This window comes from Vicugna pacos, chromosome 15 (assembly GCF_048564905.1).
Source record: "Vicugna pacos chromosome 15, VicPac4, whole genome shotgun sequence".
NCBI classification, from domain to species: domain Eukaryota; kingdom Metazoa; phylum Chordata; class Mammalia; order Artiodactyla; family Camelidae; genus Vicugna; species Vicugna pacos.
The window spans coordinates 38,720,291-38,743,765 of NC_133001.1; the positions used below are offsets into that span (position 1 = coordinate 38,720,291).

Genomic DNA, 23,475 nt, shown 5'->3' on the forward strand with positions numbered 1-23,475 from the left:
ATTTGTATATTTCCAATTTTAATTAATAGAAAAAGGGTAGATAGATATACCTATATTACTGACATTTCAAATCTACATTAATCTAGTTTTAACAGGATTAAAATCATGCATCAGGTCTTCTGAGAAATAACTGACAAAATATTTTAAAATATTTCAAAGCACATTAAAAAAAAAACTAAATGGCATAAAAGGAAAACCAATGAAAGCACTTTTATTTCTCTTAAAATTCAATTAAAAACTGAATTTTTTTCTTAATTATTTTTCTTACCCTTAAGTTTATAATTATAAACTATGCTTACTAATTTACTTACCTTACAAACAAATAGTAAGAGATCTGCATGGCATGTAAAATCCATGGAGAGGAGAAACAAGACAAGTTTCTGGACAACTGAAATACAACGTTCATGGGCCAGGGTAAATGGAAGTGGTTCTATCTCTGGACTTTCTTTTGTTGTTGTAACTTCTGTGTCTAAATTAGAACGGGACCATTCTGCTGTCCGACGTAACCGAATTAAATCCTTAAAGTGCTATCACAAAAATTCACAGTATTTAAATCAATGTTTATTGAATGAAAATTCTTTCAGTACAAATTTACTTATGGAATCAAAATACTCACTCAGAAAACTTACAAATTCTAAAGAACGAAATTTTTAAGGCAAACCATAAGCTTCAAACAATAAAATTACTAAAAACTATACTAACCAATATACCATGTGTCCTATTTTAGAGTAAGGTACCAGATACATAACAGAGTTTCAGAAAGGTGAAATTCTATAGAAAGGTCAAATATAACATCTTAAATGAACATTACCAAAACATCCTAAACATAATTCATAAAAGATGGATGGTAAAGAAACCTAAGGTATAAAGTATTATTTTAAAATCTGATGGAATAACTATACTGTCATACTTACAGAAACACAATACATAAACTTGGTTGCTACATATGTTTTATCTCTCCCAAATTAAAAAAAAAGTCTTTTTAAAAATTTTGTCTACAAATCGTTGAACTTAATTTTCACTTAGAAAAGACACACTAGGAAAACTATGTATTTCCTGAGTCCTTTTATCTTCAATTTACTGGAACACAATACACTTTAAAGGGAATACACTAGAAAATACTTTAAGTCCACATTTATTTCTTTGAGTTAAAAGCTACCTATCCAAAAAAAAAAAAAAGAAAGTATTTAGAACAGATTTTTCTCTTGATAAGGAGAATAACATAATATTTAACTAGCTTTAATAATGACCAGGAAACTTCTCAAATAATTTAAAATACTAAAAGGGAGAGTGACTTTTATAATATAATTACATTAAAAAGTACAGATCTTACCTTTGATGTAGCTTGCTTTAATTTTGCCTGCTCTACCAGAAGTTTATATGATGATCCTTTGTTACTTTGTATTTTTTCTTTTTCCATCTGTTCTACCAAAGCCTTCTGTTTTGCTTTTAGTAAGTTCAGTTGCTTTAAAAAGAAAAAAAAAGATCTTAGAGTTAACAATGTAAAAAATAAGAAAGTAAATTACTGTACTCCTCACCGAATCCATATATAAAACTAATGGAATAAGTATTTCCTTGAAAAATTAGTTTTAACTACATTGCTGGTTTTTAAAAAATCATTTCCAAATCCCAACTAAAAGACCTCCCCATGTTATAACTGAGAATTAGTTTCTTAGCCCTGGGAGAAGACACAAAACTGGAAGACTTTTATGTAAGCCACTAATGAGACTGGTGATGGACATATTTTTTAAATGGAGGAAAATAATTATTTTTAAATACTTGGTGAAAATACTTCTATTGCACAATATTCTTAGCTTTGCTTTTATGGGAATCTCCTTCAAGAGTAGTATTTTTTGGTATGTTTATGGTTTTTATGAAAAATTTTATTGAGATAACTGTAAATTCATTTGCAGTTGTAAGAAATAATGCAGAGATCTCTTGTACACTTCACTCAACTTCCTCCAAAGATAACATTTTGCAAAACAATAGCATAATATAACACAGTAATGACATTGTTAGAATTGACCAAAATTTTTCAGATTTCTCCAGTTTCACTTGTACTCATTTGTGTCTGTGTTTATGTATATGAGTTCTATAGAATTCTACACTTTTGTTGGTTCAGGTATCCACCACTATAGTTTATAAACAGTTCCATCACCACACAGTTCCCTCATGCTGTCCTTTTACGCTGTCCATCCTCCTCCCGCTTCTGCCCCATCCCTACCCCTGGTAACCACTAGTAGGCTGAGATGACCAAATACACCAAAAGGGAGATAAAAAAAAAATTCTGCTAAAAAGATTTAAAAATATGTTAAATGACCACTTTCCCATATATTCATTACAAGGAACATTACTCAATACAGAAAGTCACTAGAACATTATAGTCATAATTATAACTGAATTATTTAGTTAAGAAGTTAATAAATCTACTTTTTAAAAGAGTATTTCCTATATTTCTGCTGCTGCTATATTTTTGTTATCAGGAAAGAAAGAACTAATATTATAAAGAAATATCCACATGGCTATTATCTCTATATATGAAGAAAAATGTATCCTAATTTAAAACCAGCACGCACATGTATTAAATAATCAACATATGTCAGTCATGTCAATGTGACAACTAATGCAAATCAGTATTTTCAGAAAACTGTTCCAAAAGTTCTACATTAACATATACAACAATTATAACCAAGAGAAAATGTAATTTTTAACTTATTTTGAAACAGCAATCTTAGTTCCTGCTGTACAAAGACATTTTCTCCCTAAACTATTCGAGAATATAGGATGAATGGGGAACATATTTTATGGGATACTAATTTAGAAACCAGGGAATACCTTTTTGAGGAAGTGAATATGAACTAACGTCTGAAAAATAAGTTAGATTATCCAAGCTAAAGAGTAAATTGAAAGGTATGGGGTAGAGAGGAGATCAGAACATGCTAAATGAAAAAACTGAAATGGATGGTCCAGGAACTCAAATTCAATAGACAGATCAAAATTGAAAACTGAAAGTTAGATGGGCAGATAATAGACATGCTAAAGCCATGTTAAGGAGTTTGACCATTATCCAAATGTCAATTGGAAGCCACTAATAATTTAGAGAAGGAGACATATGATCAGGTTTGTATCTAAAAAGAACTCTCTAGGGGTAGCATGAAAAATGGATCAGACTGACAAAGAACTAATGCAGATAGGCCTTTCGACAGGCAAATGATGGCCTCACTTAGAATGGTAGTAACAAAGATGTGAAGAGGTAGAGACAGTTAAAAGGACATCACCTAAAATTTGTAAACTACATATTTTTGCCATCTTACAAATAAGGAAACTCAGTGTCAAAAGTTTTAAATAATTTCCCTAAGTATTTCATTAATGTCATATGTAAGGTCTGATGGCAAGTCCATCTCAAACAATGTCTCAAATACTAAAACAAACAAAAAATATCAAAAATTACCTGTTTATGATGAACTAGCTGCTTTCTTATTTTTCTGGAATATAATCTATCAAGGCTACTGCTGCCTTTGGAAGACCTATTTATGTTCTGGGTGTGCAGATTATTGTTAATAAAACTCCACTGGTTACCTATAGGGCAAAAAAGGTTGTATTAAAAATTATGTAAAATGTGATTTTAATGTACTATTCATAGCCAGAAAACGCAAAATGATAAATGTGCCAATCATGACAAAACAGTTTTATTAAAAATTAAGGAACTCATTGTAAACAAATTGCTAAGAAGATCTGACACTAGAAAGGCTAACCTAGACCCTACGCGACTTCTCTGCCTCCAATCTTTCCTTCTTTCTCCACAACTGTTTAATCTCTGTACAACACAGCTTTGATAATGTCACTCCACTGTAACAACAAGAAAATGCTCACTGTTACCTATGCCAAACTCACATACTTCTGTGCAGGGACCAGAAAAAGGGATACTCAATAATCTGACTTAATGACTGCATAAATAAGGCTGAATAGTTCAAAAACCATGCTGCGTAGCTCAACTTAGTCTCATTTTGGAATGTGTCCAGGGTATTCCTTACTCGCCATTCTCCCATTCAGTTCAGGCTTAATCCCTCCCACACTTTACCCATCCTCAATGATTTTTTCACATCTTAACCTAATGACATCTTTTTCTATTCTCTACTATCCTTTTGTCAAGCCAGTTCAAATTCTTCCAACCCTAAAAATATGTCTTCCACCAATGTGTTTGCAAAATGCATGAATGCTGTAAATAAAAACTAAGACCTCCCATACAATGTACTATTATAGTCCAACTTCACAGGTAGTTGTAATGTCTTATCTATATATCCTGTAACTGACTGAACTGACTCAGACACATACAGCATTTAAAAACTAAATATAAGACAAACTTTCTGTACATAAAAAGAATTCTCCACCCTATTTTCAAACATAATGTGCATCAATAAAACATCTCAAGGGATCTTTTTCAATACTAGAATCCTAACAATGTTTAAAACTCCAAATTTTATGGCACCTTTTGTCTGTATTTACATACTAAATGTAGGTATTTCTTAAAAGTCTCGTTAACTTGGAAGAAGGGAAGAAAATAATTTGTCTTGCGGTCTTATTTCCTTTAATATAAAAAATTTTCTCTGACTCAGACTTCTGGAGAAAGATTACAACTCACAAAAATCTGGGAATTTCTGTATCTAAGCATAAAAGTCATTTGTAATTCATTAGTAGAACTATATTCTATAATGGTAAATGGAATGATACACTATACTAAATAACATAAAACTACAATTACTCTTCACAGATTTCCTTTTCGTAAACTTCACTTATATGTCTGTTATTCCTGGTAAAGTTAACTAACATTTTACATACAGCTGAAATCTCCAGGACAAAGCAAGTTAGGGGAAAACTTCACAGTCACTCAAAATCCCCACCAAAGATTATTATAAACTTCTGATACCTGTCAGAAACCTCTCTCTGTCTTTACCATTCAAAGGTTTCTTTGCAGCTGCTGCTTCATCTTCTACAGTTGCTACATAATCCAGCAACCTGGACACCAGCATAACAACCCAACTGATCATGGGAATATCTAGTACTCCTATAAAGAAATAAAAGGGAAAAAGTAATCCCGTGACTTTAAGAGTACTAATGAAGTCTGATAAAATAATTATAAAATTAAGATATTTTATAAATCCAAAACACATGATATAATTATAAACATTAATATTTATTTATAATAAACCTCAAAACTGAAGCCTACAAATCGAGTAACACATTGAATCAAATGAAAGATCTGACAAACACTTCACGGAACAAAAACAGATTCTTAAGTATAGTTTGAATCCAACAGATAATAACTTATAAACTAGAAAACAAGGTATAAGACACCTACTCTTAGACTTACAGGTGCCTGACATAAAAATTTTAACTCTCAATTTATAATTTACATAGTTTTAAACCATGTTTTAAAGTTTTTATTTCAATAACTATTTTATTGTTCAAATGAAGCTCATTATCAATGATCAGAACAGCAACACTGCCTTAAATTTAAATATGAGTTTAATTTTAATTATGATAGTATAGAAACAACATATCACAATTTCCAAGTTCAAAATTCACATGATGAAACACATTTAAAAACAATAACCCCATACTGCAGTCAGTCACATGAAGGCTGGTCATTCTAAAAAGTCTACATCATAAAAATAACAACAAAATGTGCAGCAAGATGAACACTGAAATAAATATTTCAGATCAGCCATTTCGTAAAAGCAGTATTTATAGGAATCCTATGTTTTGACTAAAGATCGCTACTTTTAATAATACCTTCTGTCCTCCTATGCATGGGTAACTGTGGCTGGAGAGGTGACAGTAAATTATCCAACAGGTTAAGTAAGCTTTCTAATACTCCACTATTACTAAGTGACCTTTGACCAATGCAGGAAAGTAACATGAAGACCCTTTAAAAAAAAAAAAAAAGATAAATAAATAAAATAACCAGTAAGAATCAATTTAATTGTTCATCTTAAAAATTATAGAATGTTAGAATATTTGATACTTAAGATTTGAGAGGGGCTTTAAGGATCCAGAGCTCACCCTCTATTACAAATACATCAAAAATACATCTGTATGTGGAACAATTCTCACAGAATACATATTGAACTCTGATTCTCAGCAAGATTTATATTTGGAACTATGATGTTAAAATCAGCTCCTTCTCAGCTATTAGTTTTATTTTCTAACTTTATCCACAAGAAATCAGGTAGAGAAAATTTTAACCTCAAAAAAATACCTTTGACACATAAACTAACATGATCTGATAGGAAATACTCCTAAACACAGGTCTATAAACTCCACAGATTCAGTCAGGAAGCAAAAGAATGTAGTGTAGTTATGATACAGAAGCTTCTTCAATATTCCCCTCACTGGGCATTCCCCAAACTCTGAAAAGACATGCTTCATTTCCCACACTCAATATCCACATAAACAAGATTTCCAAAACTTTGACTATGAGAAGTATAACTCATAGTAACAAATTACTCCAGTATTTTCTGACTTACCTATCCTGTGGAAAGATGAGAAGCTGCTCTGAATTGTACAATTCCTGAAGAACGTTAGAAAGAAACTGGCCCCACCATCTTTCACCACCACAGAGTTGAACAAGTAAAAGACCAGTATGTAACCGTATCTTTGGGGTTCCACTGATACACAAATGTTTAAAAAGCTCTTCACAGGCCTGGGCATGAAATGTACTCTGCAAAACTGCAGGAACAGAGTGTCCTATTACAAGAAAGAAAACAGTAAAATTTCTATTTAAGAGTATGCTCTACTATCAAAATCAGTATGCCTAGTCATATTTCCTTCTTTAACAGAAAAATTATACTCTATTTATTTTCCTATTCATTTATTTACTCCTTATATGTACAGCTTTATTTGCTAAACACTTAGGTAAGGAAGAGTTAGCACTTAAAACAATTATATTTCTTGTATGTGGAGCTGGGTGTATCAGACGGCTGTGTGCGTGTGCACCCGTGTGCAAGCCCCACATGTAATGATCAAAAATAGCGACAGTACTATATTAGACTAAGAATTCATTAACAGTTTTCACTGTTGTGCTTTCAAACTTTATTACTTTGCCATTAAAAATAATGTGGCACATCAATAGCAGAAACTCCAAAACAAAAATCAAAACTCCATTTAAGAAAAACAAATAAAAACAAGGAAAAAATGAATTCACCTAAAACACATTTCATAAACACATCTGAAAAAAAATCAAAATTAACTAGGCCTAGGAAACAACAAAACATGAAACAAAATCACATCAGATACATTTCCAGCCTTTTAAAGTACTTAAACCAAATACAAACCATTGGAAGAGTGAAGAAGGCTGAGCAAAGTGTCCAATAAATATCTGATGATAGTACGTAACTGCTCTGTGGAAGACATCTGAATCAAATCTTTTGGATCTGATGTTTCACTCAGCATCTTCCTACTTGCACCAAGAGCTACTTTGAGCCTCTGCACTGCATTATGAGCCAAATTTAATTGAAGCTGTAGCTGAATACAGTCTTGATAGGCAGAAAAAACTCTGCTGTCTTCCTCAACTGCCTTGTCTGGCTTTCGCAAAAAGTACTGCGCATTGTTAGCACTGTTGAGGGGAGGAAGGTCAATACTTTGCAAAAGAGTTTCCAGTCGATGACAAGCTAAATTATACCTATAAGTAAAAAATAAGTGAATAAAATGATTTCTGCAACGTTCTCTTTGATGAACAAGTATGAACATTAACTAAAAATTAAATCCCTAAAACACATTAACACATAACCATTAAAAAGAATTAATCAATTGGTAAGTACTAAAAAAAGAGCCAATTATTTAATCACAATATGTTAATGCATTAAGTATTATTGTAACAAGCTAGTACCCTACTTCCTCTCACTCTTTTCTACACACTAATGAAAAGGCATTTCTTGACAAATATATATCCGAGATATTACACAAAATAGAGGGTTTCAGTAAGATTAAAATATATTGCAATTTTCTACTAACCTGCACTGTATATCCTCCTGTAGAGCAACCATCATCGCTAAATGCTGGTCAATTTCTGGTTGGTTTGCAGATTCTCCCTCTCCCCTCAAAGGATCATGCATTAATTTCAGTTCACTCTCCCAAGGCAAGATATAGGTATGCCCATAGTAAAATCCTAATGGAATTTTAGCTCTGGCATTTGTACTTCCATAACGTCCAATGACAGTGATCTGAAATGAAAACTTATAAGTACAGGTACCACCGATCTACAACAATAAAAATCTCTGTAATGTATTTTAAAAGAGATATAATTATAAATTATAAAAAGATACTTTTAAATTACATGTCTGAATAGTTTTCATAACTTAATCAGAAACACAGAAAGCGTATCAATTCATTTTCTTGAAGTTCTTTACCTTCATGAATCTGCACACAGGAGGTGGTATTAAGTCATGAAGAATTAGTGAATGGGTGCTTATATCAGTTGCGACTACCAGTCGCCTCCCATCTACCTCTTCTCCTAATGTCCAAATGTCAATTGACAAGGAGGCCAAGTCTCCACATGTGGGAATCAATACATCTGTCAACAGTATTGGTTTGCCAAAATCCAAGGTCACAAATCTCCTTGCTCCTATCAGAGACAGAGCAACAGTTGACACAAAATACCATATATCAATTAACCAAAAGATACACTCAGAAACAGTGTGGAACACTTGTCTTGAAATAAGAAATCAACTTACTAAACTACAAACATGAGAAAAAAAGTTACTTTTTACTACGCAGCTCATTCAAAAATTGTCTAAAATCTCAATCTATGTTAGTTTGAACCTTAAGACTTTGGTTTAAAAAAAAATACATACATGAAAAAGCTTGCTACTATCAAGGCAATCAACTGTACACATAGGCTTAATTTAAAGCATTAGAGCAAAAATAAATGTAAATTAGCAAAAACAGAATACAGATTAATTCCATCAAGTACCTATCTGTTCTTTCAGTCATTTGGACTTTTTAAAAATTTCACAATTAGATGTATTAATGATATCAAACTGTATCACATGATTTTGGTTTTCTTAAGCCTTGTTTAACATCTTTTGGAGTTGCATCTTACATTGGGGTTAAGATGTAAAGGAAAAGCATAAGGCTGAAATCACATGTAGTCATTATTATCACGCTAAAAAATGTCTTAGGAAGGTTGTCTAATGAGACAGATAAAGCTTATCTCAAACAAGCCTCCCACTCCCTACCCCACCTTACTGACACATCACTTTCTCTTCAGCTCAGTACCAGATGAAGTAGAAGGCTTACTCTTCAAGGCCACACTAAAGAGGTAGTGAGTCTTTTCTGTGTAAGCACTAAACCCACACTCAGCATGGCTGAGATGCTTATGCTAATGAAAGGCAAGAATGATCTAAGAGGAACAGAAAAAAGAGCAGTTCTGCAACTCTCATCTCACATTTCAGGAATATGCTCAATTAGTGAAACAGTAAGCAGAAGCATTAATAAAATCGTAATTATTTTTCTTCTTTACTGGGTTAGGGGTAGATAGTAACCTTACCAGTTACATTTTACAGTTAAAGGACCCAACTAAATTTAACTTCTAGGACTAGTATTATTCTCAATAGAGTCATTTTAAGGAAAACAAGGCAGTTACCAATACTTTCCTAAACAGAAAGACTACTGAACAACAAAAAGCATAATTCTTCTCCTTAGGGGGTTTATGTGCCACAATCAAGTCCATAGATTAAAAAACCAAATCATAGTATAAAACAACTGCTCACATTTAAGATTGGACAACAACAAATTTCACTCTAAATGTTATAAACACTGATGTTATTACAAATAAATTATTAACTGGGCAGAAAACACCATTAACACTTTATTTTTTTTTAAACTCTTCCGAAGAGGAAATAACCCACTGCAATGAATCATAGTTCAACTGTTCACTTAACTATATTCATGTTACTTCCTCCTATAAAACACACCTAAAAATTCTGTTAAATTCTGCTGCTGCTCAAGCCTGGAAATAACAGTTGGTAGGACAATAAGATGAATACTGCATATAGTATATATAAAGTATATATACAAGATACATAGTACAGATGTTCTAATTGAAAGCACCTATCCTGATGACAGGTCTCTAGCACATAAGCATGGTACAAGCCTAAGTAAAATCTGAAGTATGCAGAGACCATGAAGTGCTATTAATCTTACTTACTATAATTAGCAGTAATTCCACCTGCTTTTCTCAAGAAAGAGTTCCAAGACCAGAATGCTCATTTTAGGAATACTTCTTTAATTTTTAGTGTAATGGCAATTGAGCAGCTCCAATGGAGGCTGAAAATCTATGTCAACCATAGTTTAACATGCGAGACTCAGTTACAGATCAAAGCCACAGGTTGGATAGAATTAATGAACCTAGTCAGCAGCACTCTTCCATTCAACTTGGTGAGCACACAGCTTAAGCTTATGGAGTGCTTATTCTTAGTAAAATGTATTTTCCCAAGAGCTATTTATTTATTTTCAAAAGAAAAATCTAACTACAAAAAAAGTCTTCAAAATTCAAATGGTCAGCAGACAAAGCAAGAAAAATATCTTAAGAAAGTCAAAGATTACCTGAATGCATTCGCTCAATAATAATGGACTGGTGAGGTGGAGGCTGAAGAAAATGTGAAGCATGAGAAATTGCAAGGGCTAGACCAGAACCAAGTGGATTCTAGAAAAGAAAAAAGTGTAACTCTACACTGGTATCACTCTTGCTCTATAAAAACTAATAGCCATAATATGAAATTAACAAGTCTCATCTTCTGATGTATATTCTGTAACATCTCATAAAACAAAATAATCTAATTTGATATAACAAGTTGGTATAATAAAATTTTGCCTTCTAAAGTTAGCACATACATCAAAATATTTATCAATGTATAAGTGAACATCTATTTAAAATATAATAATTTACCATTCTGGACTTGTTGGAATTTTTGTTATGTGCAGCAAGATTGACTGTTGGGGGATCAATAACTGAGCCTGGGAAAAGCTGTGCAAGTTCAGCATTAATCACAACGGAAACTGCTTCATTGGGTGGGGTGAGTGGTGGAGTCATAAAAAGTGGTGTTGTTTTTGGAGTGGGTGGAATAACGTCAGATGGATGGATGAAGAATCCAGGGGCTGCCGCTGGGTTGGAAGGCACAGAGTTGTGTACAGGACCTACTGCTGATGCTGCCGATGCTGCTGCAGCTGCTGCAGCAGTGGTCTGGTGTAACTTGGCTTCCAGCTTTGCTTTCTGTAAGAGAAGTAAAAGCAACAAATATAGACTAATCCTGCCTGCCTAAGTTGTGGGGAATACTACATGGGTATATATTATGAAAATAAACATGACTAACTGGATCCTAGTTCAATAAAAATGAAACTAAGGAAAAAACAGACTCAACCCGGATGGAGTATTTCTATGGTATATATATGTATTTCACTAAACATTTGCTTAAAATTTCTTGAGTATTTGGGAAGTAGGACTTTCTCAAAGCAAAGATGGAAAGAAAGCAGAACAATTAAATGTAAATAAAGAAACAAACTCCTTCTAAAAACAAAATATTAACAGGAAGTGGATTCTCATGTTGCCTAACCTGATATAATTTGTCACCTGGAATTGTATAGGATGCATTTAGACCACGATGAAATCTCCAAAACATCTGTTGTTTTTACTAAATCTTAATCACATTAATTTAATTGGTCTTTAAAACTGTTTTAGGTTTTTCAATCCATAAAAATAGTAACTGGTAACTGTAATGTTTGACCAAGAGTATTTAAACAGAGTTAAGAATGGATTTTACTTAAAGATTACAAAGAAAGTATCAATTATATTACCCTAGGTATGTATCAAATAAATACATTTATATAATTTTTTAAAATTTAAGTATGTCACAAAGACGTTACCTCAATTTTTGCAGAAAATGATTAGCTCAGATGGTCAACCTAATTTCCTTTATGAAAATAATGGTCATTTTTACAGTATTTTCTCAGCTTTTGAAGTTTAGAGACAGCATGAACAAAGAGCCAAATAGTCTCCAACCTGTTGCTGAAGCTTCAAAAGCTGCTGCTGTTTCTCTTGCAGCACCTGCAGCTGTTGCTCGGCTGAAGCCATTGCATGAGAGAGAGACTGCAAAGCTACCTGGGCTGCTGAACTCAGGGCTGTCGAAGCTTCCCCAACTGTGCCAGATGATAGTCCACCTACTGCAGGAGTAACCCCGAAGGAACTCACTGGCATAAGACAAGGAGGAGGGGAGAAAACAGGATGAAGAAAAGGTTCACAGAGAAACATATGCAAACCATACTACTCTGACACTAAAACTACAGTTATTTTTTATTTTAAAAATAGAAATATTGAAAGGAAATCTTAATGGTAAAAGTGTATCGGTAACAACAGTATTCAAGCGTACAAGACCCAGGAATGACTTCTATATCAAACAAAAAATTAGTATACTTTTGAGTTTAAAAATATTTTCAGCACAGGAGAAATTTCATTTAATATGGCTAAAATGAAAATACAAAATGAGAGTATTTTTATACAATTTGAGTGTAAGAAATACATTGACTTTTGCTTTACTAAGTTCTCCTACGGCAACATTTCCTCTTTTCTCCCCTAAAAAGCTAAAAAGACTTTCAATTACAAGAACGTCATAGAAGACTGATGACATCTATTTTTCATTTTAAAGCAAAACCTAGACAGAGTCTGGCCCACACAGAATATGTAAAGCAATATTTCCTACCATACACTTCCTAGAACACTAATAAAAAGAGAAGCACATCCTATGCATAGTCAAATATGTCTGGCACATACTGTTTCCTCATGAACATTATCATCATTAAAGGTCTATGAAATCACACAAGTTAAAACACTTCCTTGACTTTGCTTTCCAATGTTATTTGAATATACAGTATAAAGGAACTTTTTTCCCTATCACATATTTATATTTATGGAAAACTACTGAAAACAGCTGAGACAAAGACTTAATTTCCTAACTACACAGGTCAGCATAAAACAAGAAGTAAAGGCCAAGTCTAATAACCTCATTAATATTTATATTATAAAAGGCCTTTATTAGAAAGCTTATATTAAGGAAAAATAACTGCTCCAAGAATAGCAAATGCTTAGTGTGTATTACCAACCACCTTACACTGTTTGAGTTAATTACTACATTCAACAAATGAACAACACTGAAGGGCAGGTACTATGATTCTGCTTTGGCTGACTAAGTAAAGAATGGCTCAGAGAAGTTACCCTGTAGAGCTGATAGTGGTAGAACTAGGGTTAGAACCAACGACTGTGTGAACTCAAAGCCAGTGAGAGGCACAGTGCTAAGCATGGAACTTACGTCAACTCATTTAAACTTTGCAGTGGCACATGGGTAAGTACTATTGTTATCCCATTTCACAGATAGTAAATCTAAAATTGAGGGAATTAATTTGCGCATAAAACTTGAAAAGGGAAAAAAACAGGTAATCTGACAGCCTATCTTAAAATCTAACAATGGCTTTATTATGGCAGAATTCTAATGAACTACTGAAAAAGAAAACTAGGCTACAATCACCAGATAGAAATAACAACAAAATTGTACATAGCCTCTTACAATAAAAAATTTCCTCAACTTAAAAAAAACATGTTTATTATAGTGCAGTCATCCTACACTTCATTTAACTTACACAAATTCAACTACATGAACTTGGTCAAAGAAACAGCAATCATAATTCTCATAAACTGTGTGTCCCCAAATGAAATCCATCTGCTCCAAGTGTTCCACCAAAGCAACAGCAATTCCAATTCTGGAGAAAAAATTATTGAACTTACTGAAGCACTTATGTTGTACTTGTACTTCTGGGGTAATTTAAGTGAATTTCAACATTAACCACGTGTACTTTAGCCCCTTTACTGATTTTAAAATCTAATGCCCAAATCAAGTAATACTTAAAGGAAAATGAATTAAGTCACTAAAACACATAACAGACAAACAATCCAAGAAAAGTCACCACGCTATTACAAAACTAACTTTCAAATCTTTTGCACAGTCTTTGAGTTTTCAATATCATTTTCTGTTTTTATACTAAGGACCTCTAAAACTAGATATGAAAAAAAAACAGGTGAGAACAAGACAAAGATGACTATTACCACCATTTCTATTCAATATCATGCAGGAAGTCCTAGGATGCACAACAGACCAAGAAAAGAAATAAAAGATAAAACAACTAGAAAAACAAGAAGTAAAACTCTGTTTATTAACAGATTACATAACTGTATATTAAAAATCCCCAAGAATTTACAAAATATTAGAATAAGTTACTATAGCAGTGTTACCAGATATGAGATTAATATATACAAATCAATTATATTCCTATACACTAGCAACAAGAGAACAGAAATACAATTAAGAAAAATATTACTTACAATAGCATAAAAAAAATCAAATACCTAGGTACAAATCTAAGAAAGATATGCAAAACTTCTAGTGTACTGAGAAGTATAAAACATCACCCAAGATATATTGAATACTTAAATACACTAAAGAACTTACATACCATGTTAATGGACTGAAAGATTCAATATTTAAGACATTAAATCTCTCAAATGACTTACATTCAAACCACAAATTAAAATAAAATACTAATAAGCTTTTTTGTGTGTAAATTGTCAAGCCAATTCAAAAATTAAATGAGTTTTAATATATAGGTGATTATAGCTAATAATACCATATTATACACTTGAAAGTTGCTAAGAGACTAAATGTTAAATTTAGACAAATCCACAAAAGGAAAAAAAAAAGATAACTATGTGATGGGATGAAGGGATCAGCTAATGCTATAGAGGTAATCATTTTACAATATATAAGTGTATCAAAACAACATGTTGTACACCTTAAACTTGCTCAAGGTTATATATGTAAATTAAATTTTGATAAAGCTAGAAAAAAATGAAATACAAAAGACATTGAAACTTTATGAAGGATGATCTTTAAGAAAAAGAATGTTGGTGAATTTCACCCCTAGGTACACACCCAACAAAACTGAAAACATGTATCACATGAAAACTTACACAAAAATGTTCACAACTATTTTTCTTAATAATCAACAAGAGGAAACAACCCAAATGTCCACTAATTGTTGAGTAGATAAATAAAATGTGGTATATCTAAAAAATTCTAAAAAGTGGTGTAACCATAAGATGGAGTATTATTCAGCCATTAAAAAGAGACACTTAACACACTAAATGGATGAACCTTGAGAACATTAAACCAAGTGAAAGAAGCCAGACAAAAAGGTCAAATACTGTATGATTCCACATTTATGTGAAATGACCAGGGTAGGCAAATCCATAGAGACTCAAAATATATTAGTGATTGCTAAGAGATGGGAGAGAGGGGTATTGGGAGTGACTGCTAATGGCTACGAGGTTTCTTTTTGGAGTGATGGAAATGCTCTGGAATTAGATACTGGTGATGATTATGTAACATTGTGAAACTTTATACATAAACTTTCTAAATCTACCAGAAAAAGAAAGAAAAAGTTGGTGGGTTTATTGTATCAGATGTTAAGACCTGTGAAGTTACAGTAATTAAGATAATGAGGTATTGGCATAAGGCTGCACAAACTGACCAGTGGAACAGAAATAACTGAAACAGATAGTAGACAAATGATTATGAACAGAGACAACGTTGCAGTAGAGTGGAGGAAGGATAGTATTTTTCTCATAAGTGATTAAACACTGGAAGAAAGAATTAGTAAACTAAGATAAATTAGAAGAAAATACTCATAGTAAAAGAAGAGATTTAAAAAGTTAAACTTGTATCAGTTATGGTGATGAGGTATAACATACATGAAATTGAAGATGCAAAAAGAGAGAAGATAGAACATAGGACAGAAGTAATGTTTGAACAGTTAATGTCTGAATCTTTCTCAAGCTGATGGAAGATATCAAGTAAGGATTCAAGAAGCGCTATGAATCCCAACCAGAATAAATACAAATGAAACCACATATAGGAACATAAGAGAAAAATGCTCAGTGAGAGGGAGAGAGATGGGGAAAGAGGGGAAGAGAGGCAGAGAAGGTAGAAAGGGAAGGAGGCAGAGAGAGACAATATGAATCTCAAAAACACCTTGAAAACTGACAGTGACTTTAAAAAAGGAATAAGACTGACAAGTTACGTCTAAAAAAATTGGTTTAAGGCAAAAAGAAAGATTATATTTAAATAACTAGAAGAAATAATAGCTTAGAATTCTGTAACATGTGATACTTCAAGAATGAAGATGACACCTCTTGATCCAAACAAGCCAAATGTAGAAAGTTATTATTGTGATATTCAGATAAATGTAATTAAGTATTGGAATTTAGATGATAGCGTGAAATTAATTATGCTAATTTAGTTCATTATAATACAACTCATCATAATAAACCACAGTTTGTTTAGATAATTATAATAAAAATGGAATCAGTTATTAAAGAGGATTTTCACATTGTTTAAGGTACTTATGTGTGTGCTACGTATGTAGAGGTGGAAGTGATATACAGTTGACCCTTGAACAATACAGGGCTTAGGGGTATCTACCTTCTGCACAGATGAAAAATCCATAGAAAACTTTACAGTCAGACCTCTGTGTCCACAGTTCTGCACATGTAGTTTTAACCAATCATGAACCAAGTAGTACTGTAGTACACATTTATTGAAAAAAAATATGAATATAAGTGGACCCACACAATTCAAATCCATATTGTACAAGGGTCAACTATAATATCTAGGATTTGTTTTGAGGTACTTCAGCAAAGAAAAACAATAAAAATGAAATGTGAAAAACATCAATACTGGCTATGCGGTTTACCAAATTATTCAAAAAATTTTGAAAATTTCCCCCTCAAAACTAAGTAAACTCATCATCAGTAGTAGACAAGAACAAAAAGTGATCCTACAGAGTAGTTTTCAGATATAAAGAAAATCATTCCACATAAAAGCTCAAAAGCACAAAAAGGAGTAAAGAGGAATGAGAATGAAATTATGAGAAAATCCAAATGAATACTGAATATAAAAAACTATAATAATCATGGGAATTAAAATACATATACAACTAAGGTATAAAACCACAATGACACGTAATTTGGAAAGGTAATAAGATAGTGTTCAATATATTTGCACTGCATGGTAAAAAAAAAAGTAACTGGATTTCTGTATATCAAGGATGTATGTATATTATGATCTCTGGGGTAATTGCTAAAAATAATAATAAGTAGAAAAATAGCTCAATAAAAATATACTCACCAAAAAGGGGGGGGGGGCGGGTAGGGGAGAAAAAGAAACATCTAACTGGCAAATGAGAAATCTAATAGGACATATGAAAAACATAGTAAATTTAAATAAAAATATATTAGTAATTACATTAAATGTAAATAAACTGAATATTCCAGTTGAAAGAGAAAGTATCAGATTGGTTGAGGGTAAAAAAACAAATACATCCTGCTTAAAAAAAGAGATGTTTAAAATATAAGGAGACAGTGAAAAGCTGAAAGTAAAAAGAAAGAAAATTATATACCATACAAATAGTTTAAGAAAAGAAAGTTGATGCCTGGTGTATAATATCAAACAATTTTAGGATAATCAATCTTAGAGACAAAGAGATAATATCTAATGATAAAAGATTCAATTCACAATGAAAATACAAACATTCTAAATTTGTATGGTACTTTCAAAACATATACACTAAAAATTGATTAAACTAAATACACAGGTATAATGACAAGAATTTAACATGCTGATCTTACTAACCAAAAAAGAAAAAGATAATAAAGACAGAGAATTTAAAGAACACAATTAGCAAACCTGCCCAAATGGATACAGAGTACACTTTACTAAGTACAGAGTAAACATTTTGTCAGGCATTATTGCTGATCCTCTACAATTTCCAACAAATTTTTGCAAGACTGATAAAGTATTTCTTTTGACCCTACAGTAATTTAAATAGAAATGAATAACAAGATGGTAACAAGAAAATGTTAATATATTTGGAAACTAAGGAAGCATTTCTTTAACATTACTTACTGAAGCTGAATATATGAAAACCTTATGAAGCAGCAAATCAATTAGTACCTTCACATCCAAGAGAAAAGCGTATCCATTAGTACTAACAACACCATAATGTAACAAACCAAATGTCCATCAACAGTTCAAAAATCAATAGTGGACACATCAATATTGTTTTATTCAGAGAGTAGAATCTTTTAAACAGCAATGAAAATGAATCAACTATCTATAAACAATGATGTAGGTGAATTTAATTATAACATTGAACAGAAGGCCAATCAAAAATACATAAATGCAATTCTATACCATATAGACCCTACTCAACCAGTGCTTAGGAATGCCTAAGTGGTTATGCAAAGAAACAAAAACCAAGAAATGTTTACTTGGAAAGTTAGGACAATGGTTACCTTTTGGAGAGAGTGAGGGAGAATAAATGGAAGGGGGCATGAAGATACCTTTTTTCGAGTACTTGAAATGTTATTTTTTGACTTGGTGGTCACACAGGCAGTTTGTGTTGTTATAAATTGCTTCACTTATACAACTGTTTTCTGTACCCATCTAAATGGGCATTAGATTTCACAATTAACATATTTCCAAAAAAAAAAAAATAGGAAGTTGAGAGACTACAGTCATCTTCTAGCACCTTATAATCACTAGTCAGGACTCTGCCCTAACAGTTAATAAAACCCCTCTGCTGGTGGTGGTTTCAATCTGTATAGAATATAGAGGTGACTGCTTGTTAAAAGCACAGACTGCCTATGAAAAGACAAGAAACTTGTCCTATTGCTTGCTTTTTGCAGGAGAAGAAATGGGGAGGAAGAGTGAGGGAAATCTATTCTTTTTCAAACCAGATCTTTTACGGTTTAAGTTTTATACCTTCTCAAAGTATTACTTATTCAAACACATGAGTTTTCTTACAGTAAAAATATTTTAGGTACTTAATTTCATGAAAGTTCCAAAAAAAAAAGTCTGATTTATAACTAAAGTGCTCTCTGGAAGTTTAAGTTCTTGTTACGGCATGGCACTTCTTTCTTGTTTCCATGGCACTGTAAATGTGTAAGTTTCTACAAAATGAATATAATACCCCAAGAAAACAAATGTGCTTTGACTCTTCTGGCATCTCCACATAAAGAAATATTAGATTTTTATTTTCAATTAAGACACTGAGCTACATAAGACATTAATCTCACTTGATGGTTACTTCTACAATTGGAAGATATTACGATGATTCTGCATAAAAAGGTGCTCAAAGAACTGTTACGTTTCTTTTAAAACACTCTGCCATTCTGGACCCAAGTGCAAGATCAAATTTTTCATGACTTCTCATGAAAACTGTTTTTATTTTCTGTTAAACAGTTGAAGAAACAAAAAGACACCCACTTACAAAAAACCACCAACAGCAAAATTCATTCAAGACAATATTCAATCCCTTCTGTGAGTATAAATATAAAACCATATACCAATATTTTTCATTATGAAAACTTCAATTATTTGTGCCCAGATAGAACTAATTGTAAATAAACACTGATCCTACAATGTGAAGAAAAAAAACAGAAAATAAGATATACACAATAAACAAGAGTTCTTACTGATTATTCATTTAAAACATCAACACCACCATATATTCAATACACACAAATACTGGTTCATAGATCCAAAGTTGCTTTAAACTAGCTAAAAAAATAGTATTCCTTCTTCAATCATCTCAACCTTCTCAAAGACATCAAATACACTTTTAACTTTAAACGTAAGAGGTAGCATCATGATGCCAAAACTACACACAAGATTGGCCATGAATGCTGAAGCTGGGTAATGAAAATACAAAGTCTAATGTACTCTTCCCTCTTCTTTCATTATGTTTGGTATTTTCCAAATTAAAATGTTTCTAAAAATGCACATACATAAAAACAACAGGATTTAACATTTTAATACAGTGTTCTAGAGGATAGGAAAAGAAACTCATGGGAAAGAACATGAAACTACCTATGATTTTCCCCAAAATGTTCCTCCTATCAGTAAGTTTCTACTAACAAGAAAGCAAATGAATTTAAACATTATGAACTGATATGTAAATACTGATATACCATGTTATTACAACATAAAATAGGTAATAAAAGAATGTATATAATAAAAGAAGGTATATACCAGTAAACGTACTTGCATCATCCCTTTCTATTCTGGTTCCATCACTAGTCGACACACAAGTAAAGTGCAGGGGTTCAACTTCTAGAAGTCCAGTGAGAGATGTGAAACTACCTTCAGCAGCTGTGCAACTACTGACCTTTCCATTTCCTAATACAAAAAAAAGACAAGTCTTATAAAATGTGAATTAATCTTTAAAAAGGCAATAGTCATATTGAGAACTATAGTTGCTACTTCAATTTTAATTAGAGAAGATGTATAAATGCACAAAACTTACACAGGGCTTCTACAATACACATGGTATTAAGAAAACTAACAAACAGGAGATACTAGTTTCTTTGCTACAAAAGCAGAGTTGCACAGAAGCAACTTAGTGGCCACTCACACCATCACGAAACTTTAACGAGTGATGTAGATTTTTTTTTCCTTTTTCCTCTGCTAGAATAAGACGTTTAGATTTTTAAATGAGGAAAAAATAATAAACCAGCTACTTAGATTAGCTACTACCCAATCTGTTTAAATTAAAATCAGCACGCATAAAATCAGAATATACTTTATGATGTCAACTGTATAAATGACACACTAAAGAAAAACTAAAGAAACATTCCAAAATATTAACAAGATTTTCCTACAAGTCTTTATATTTTATATACACTATCAATATTCTAGAATGAGGCATACTACTTTATAATCATAAAAATAGCTTAAGTATTTGTACTACTAAAAAAAAAATCATGTGATCACAACAATGTGAACTATAAAACCACAGCAAGAAGAACACAAAAGAATTAAGAGTATATACTGGGGGTTATTAATAGTACTCTTCAAATTTTCTGGAATCAGATTACTACTTTAAACAAAATTCTTTAATAGACAAAGTAAAACAGAACAGAAGATCGAAAGAATGGGGAGATATAAACTGCCATCAAACATCTGAAGGAATAAACACAAGACTAAACTGTCATAACGTTGTTCTCCAACATCCCTTTGGCACCAGCACAGGGCCTGGCATGTGGTGTTAAACATTTATTGAGCACTTACTCAACAGAAGACATGGGAGATACAAGAGTAAAAGGGAAGGCCCTAATTGTCATGAAACACACACTCTGTTCAAGGTTGCCAAGTATTAAACTACGCATTATTCAATTTAACTTTAAAAAAAAAGTACTATGTTTTATTTAACAGAAGTTCTAAGAACAATTAAGTCAAGGGGAAATGGGGAAATCAGTTTAAGTCAAGGGGTAATAAAATACTTCCATGATAAGGTCATGAGATTGATGGGAAGAAAAAAAAATTTTTTTTAATGTTTACTTCTGCCACTGGGGCAAGGGAATCCAAGCAGAAGAAATGACATGAGTGAAATCCTTTCAGTAGGAAGGAATGTGGCACATTAGAGAAACTGAAAGAACAATGTACCAAGAGGAGTATTTCTCAATCCTAAAACACCTCTACATATTTTTAAAACAATTTAAGGAACTCTTAAAAAGTTTTCATTTATGTTGGTTGTTTATATACACTGATATTTAACAATGCAGAAATTATAAGATGAGAATAGTTTTAAATATTAATTTAATAGAAATAAACTATTAGATATAAAAATGAATAGCATACTTTGATGAAAAATAACTGTCTTCTAAAAAAAAAAAACTTGGGGGGAGAGTATAGCTTAATGGTAGAGTACATGTTTAGTAGGCACGAGGCCCTGGATTCAGTCTCCAGTACCTCCACTAAAATAAATAAATAAACCTAATTACCTCTACAACTCCCCACCCAAAAAAACAAACAACAAAATAAAAGTGTTTTTAAAAAAAAGTAAAACAGAACTGTCAAAGTAGCTTCGAAAATAAAATAACTATTAAAAATTTTTTAAAAATACAAAACAAAATTAACTTAAGAAGAGTGGTGATGTTTCACTTTCTTGAAAATCTCTTTCAAATGTGGCTTATTAGAGAGTAGCTGGATTTGCCCATCTGCCTCTGCAACAGTATGTTGCTCTGATAGAAGTATGTGAAAAAAATCCGGCCCAACACAAATATGTAGTTGGAAAAGAAAGGAATATTTTAATAAAGTCTTATATATTCAAAAACTTGACACATGGTAGTTTAGGATTAGCTGCAATATGGCGTCTGAAATCTTATCAGTGAACTATTCAAACTCTATTACGTTAAGGTTAACAGCCTATCTTATACTTTTAAGTAATCTTTTGCCCATGCAATGATCATTTGGAAAATACTGTTTCACCAACATATACAGATATTCCAAATGCGAACACACTTCATTATATGATATCAGAAAATGACACTCACTAATGTATCACTGGAGCCCATCAGAAAAGTCTTTATGTATTGAGAAGCTGTCAAGTTCACTTCAGAGGATACAAGTTTTTCAAAATTCTAAATTTTGCTTAAAAGCTCTACTTTCAACATTGGCAGCAAATATTACCAATTGGATGGATACTGGTGGGCTTTTTCTATTCATTTTTGAGAAAATACCTGCCAAATAATCAAATCTGAATAAACATATTATATCAGTCATTCTTGCAAATAAATATGGTGTTTCATGAAATAAGCAACTAGTTCAGCTTGTAACTCTTAACAACAACTGCACAAGTGCTTGTCCTTGAAACAACCATGGCTCTTCAGTATACAACATTCATTCATACTTCCCATTTCATCACAAAACATTTAAAAGATGTGTACTTGTGGGTTCAAAATTTAATAAAACTAACAACTTTTAGTGTTTCATCAAAGATATGTCTAAGTGAATCTGGCATTTGTTACTGTAAGTGCTTAGGGAAGAACATCATGCTTTTGTACAATTAGTACAAATGTCAATGCAGTGAAAAAGGCAAATAACATTAACAGTTGACCCATGAACTTCCTGAAAGGATCTCTGGAACCCTGAGGGAGCCTCTGCCATACTTTGAGAAACACTGGGCCAAAGAAGACTAACAGTGGCAAGGGGAAAAGACTCAGATCATACAAGATTTTCTGTGCTATAGTAGAGACTTTGGACTGTAGAATAATGGGAAGACATGACAAACATTTTAAGGAGAGGTAAGGTGATGAGATCAGGTTTGCATTCAAATATGACTGCATTCAGATTTGGAAAATGTAGAAAAGTGAGCCAAGAACAGATGCAGAAAGGACAGGTATAAAGCTATTATCATAGTCCAGGTTCAAGATGACTATGGCTTAGACTGTAACCTTGAGAGGTAAGAAAATGGGCAGATTTGAAATATATATTGGTGGAAAACAGACTCTGATGATAGCCTCAATGGGGAGAA

General features: G+C 32.2%; 1 protein-coding gene across 4 annotated transcripts in view; it reads right to left on the reverse strand.

Annotated features, from left to right (window-relative positions):
- Positions 1 to 23,475, reverse strand: part of BIRC6 (baculoviral IAP repeat containing 6) — a 193,619-nt gene that overhangs the window by 108,275 nt on the left and 61,869 nt on the right. For 2 of the 4 annotated variants that reach the window (XM_015242776.3, XM_031684936.2), the window contains exons 23-35: positions 20,205 to 20,339; positions 12,059 to 12,246; positions 10,949 to 11,272; positions 10,606 to 10,705; positions 8,409 to 8,623; positions 8,014 to 8,222; positions 7,335 to 7,681; positions 6,528 to 6,747; positions 5,794 to 5,927; positions 4,928 to 5,065; positions 3,452 to 3,579; positions 1,334 to 1,465; positions 312 to 527 (exon numbers count right to left, since the gene is read on the reverse strand). In XM_015242776.3, coding sequence (XP_015098262.2) covers positions 312 to 527; positions 1,334 to 1,465; positions 3,452 to 3,579; positions 4,928 to 5,065; positions 5,794 to 5,927; positions 6,528 to 6,747; positions 7,335 to 7,681; positions 8,014 to 8,222; positions 8,409 to 8,623; positions 10,606 to 10,705; positions 10,949 to 11,272; positions 12,059 to 12,246; positions 20,205 to 20,339 — 2,486 coding nt within the window. Of the gene's footprint in view, positions 1 to 311; positions 528 to 1,333; positions 1,466 to 3,451; positions 3,580 to 4,927; positions 5,066 to 5,793; positions 5,928 to 6,527; positions 6,748 to 7,334; positions 7,682 to 8,013; positions 8,223 to 8,408; positions 8,624 to 10,605; positions 10,706 to 10,948; positions 11,273 to 12,058; positions 12,247 to 20,192; positions 20,340 to 23,475 lie in introns of all 4 variants that reach the window. The other 2 variants (XM_031684939.2, XM_031684935.2) reach the window with 1 other exon arrangement.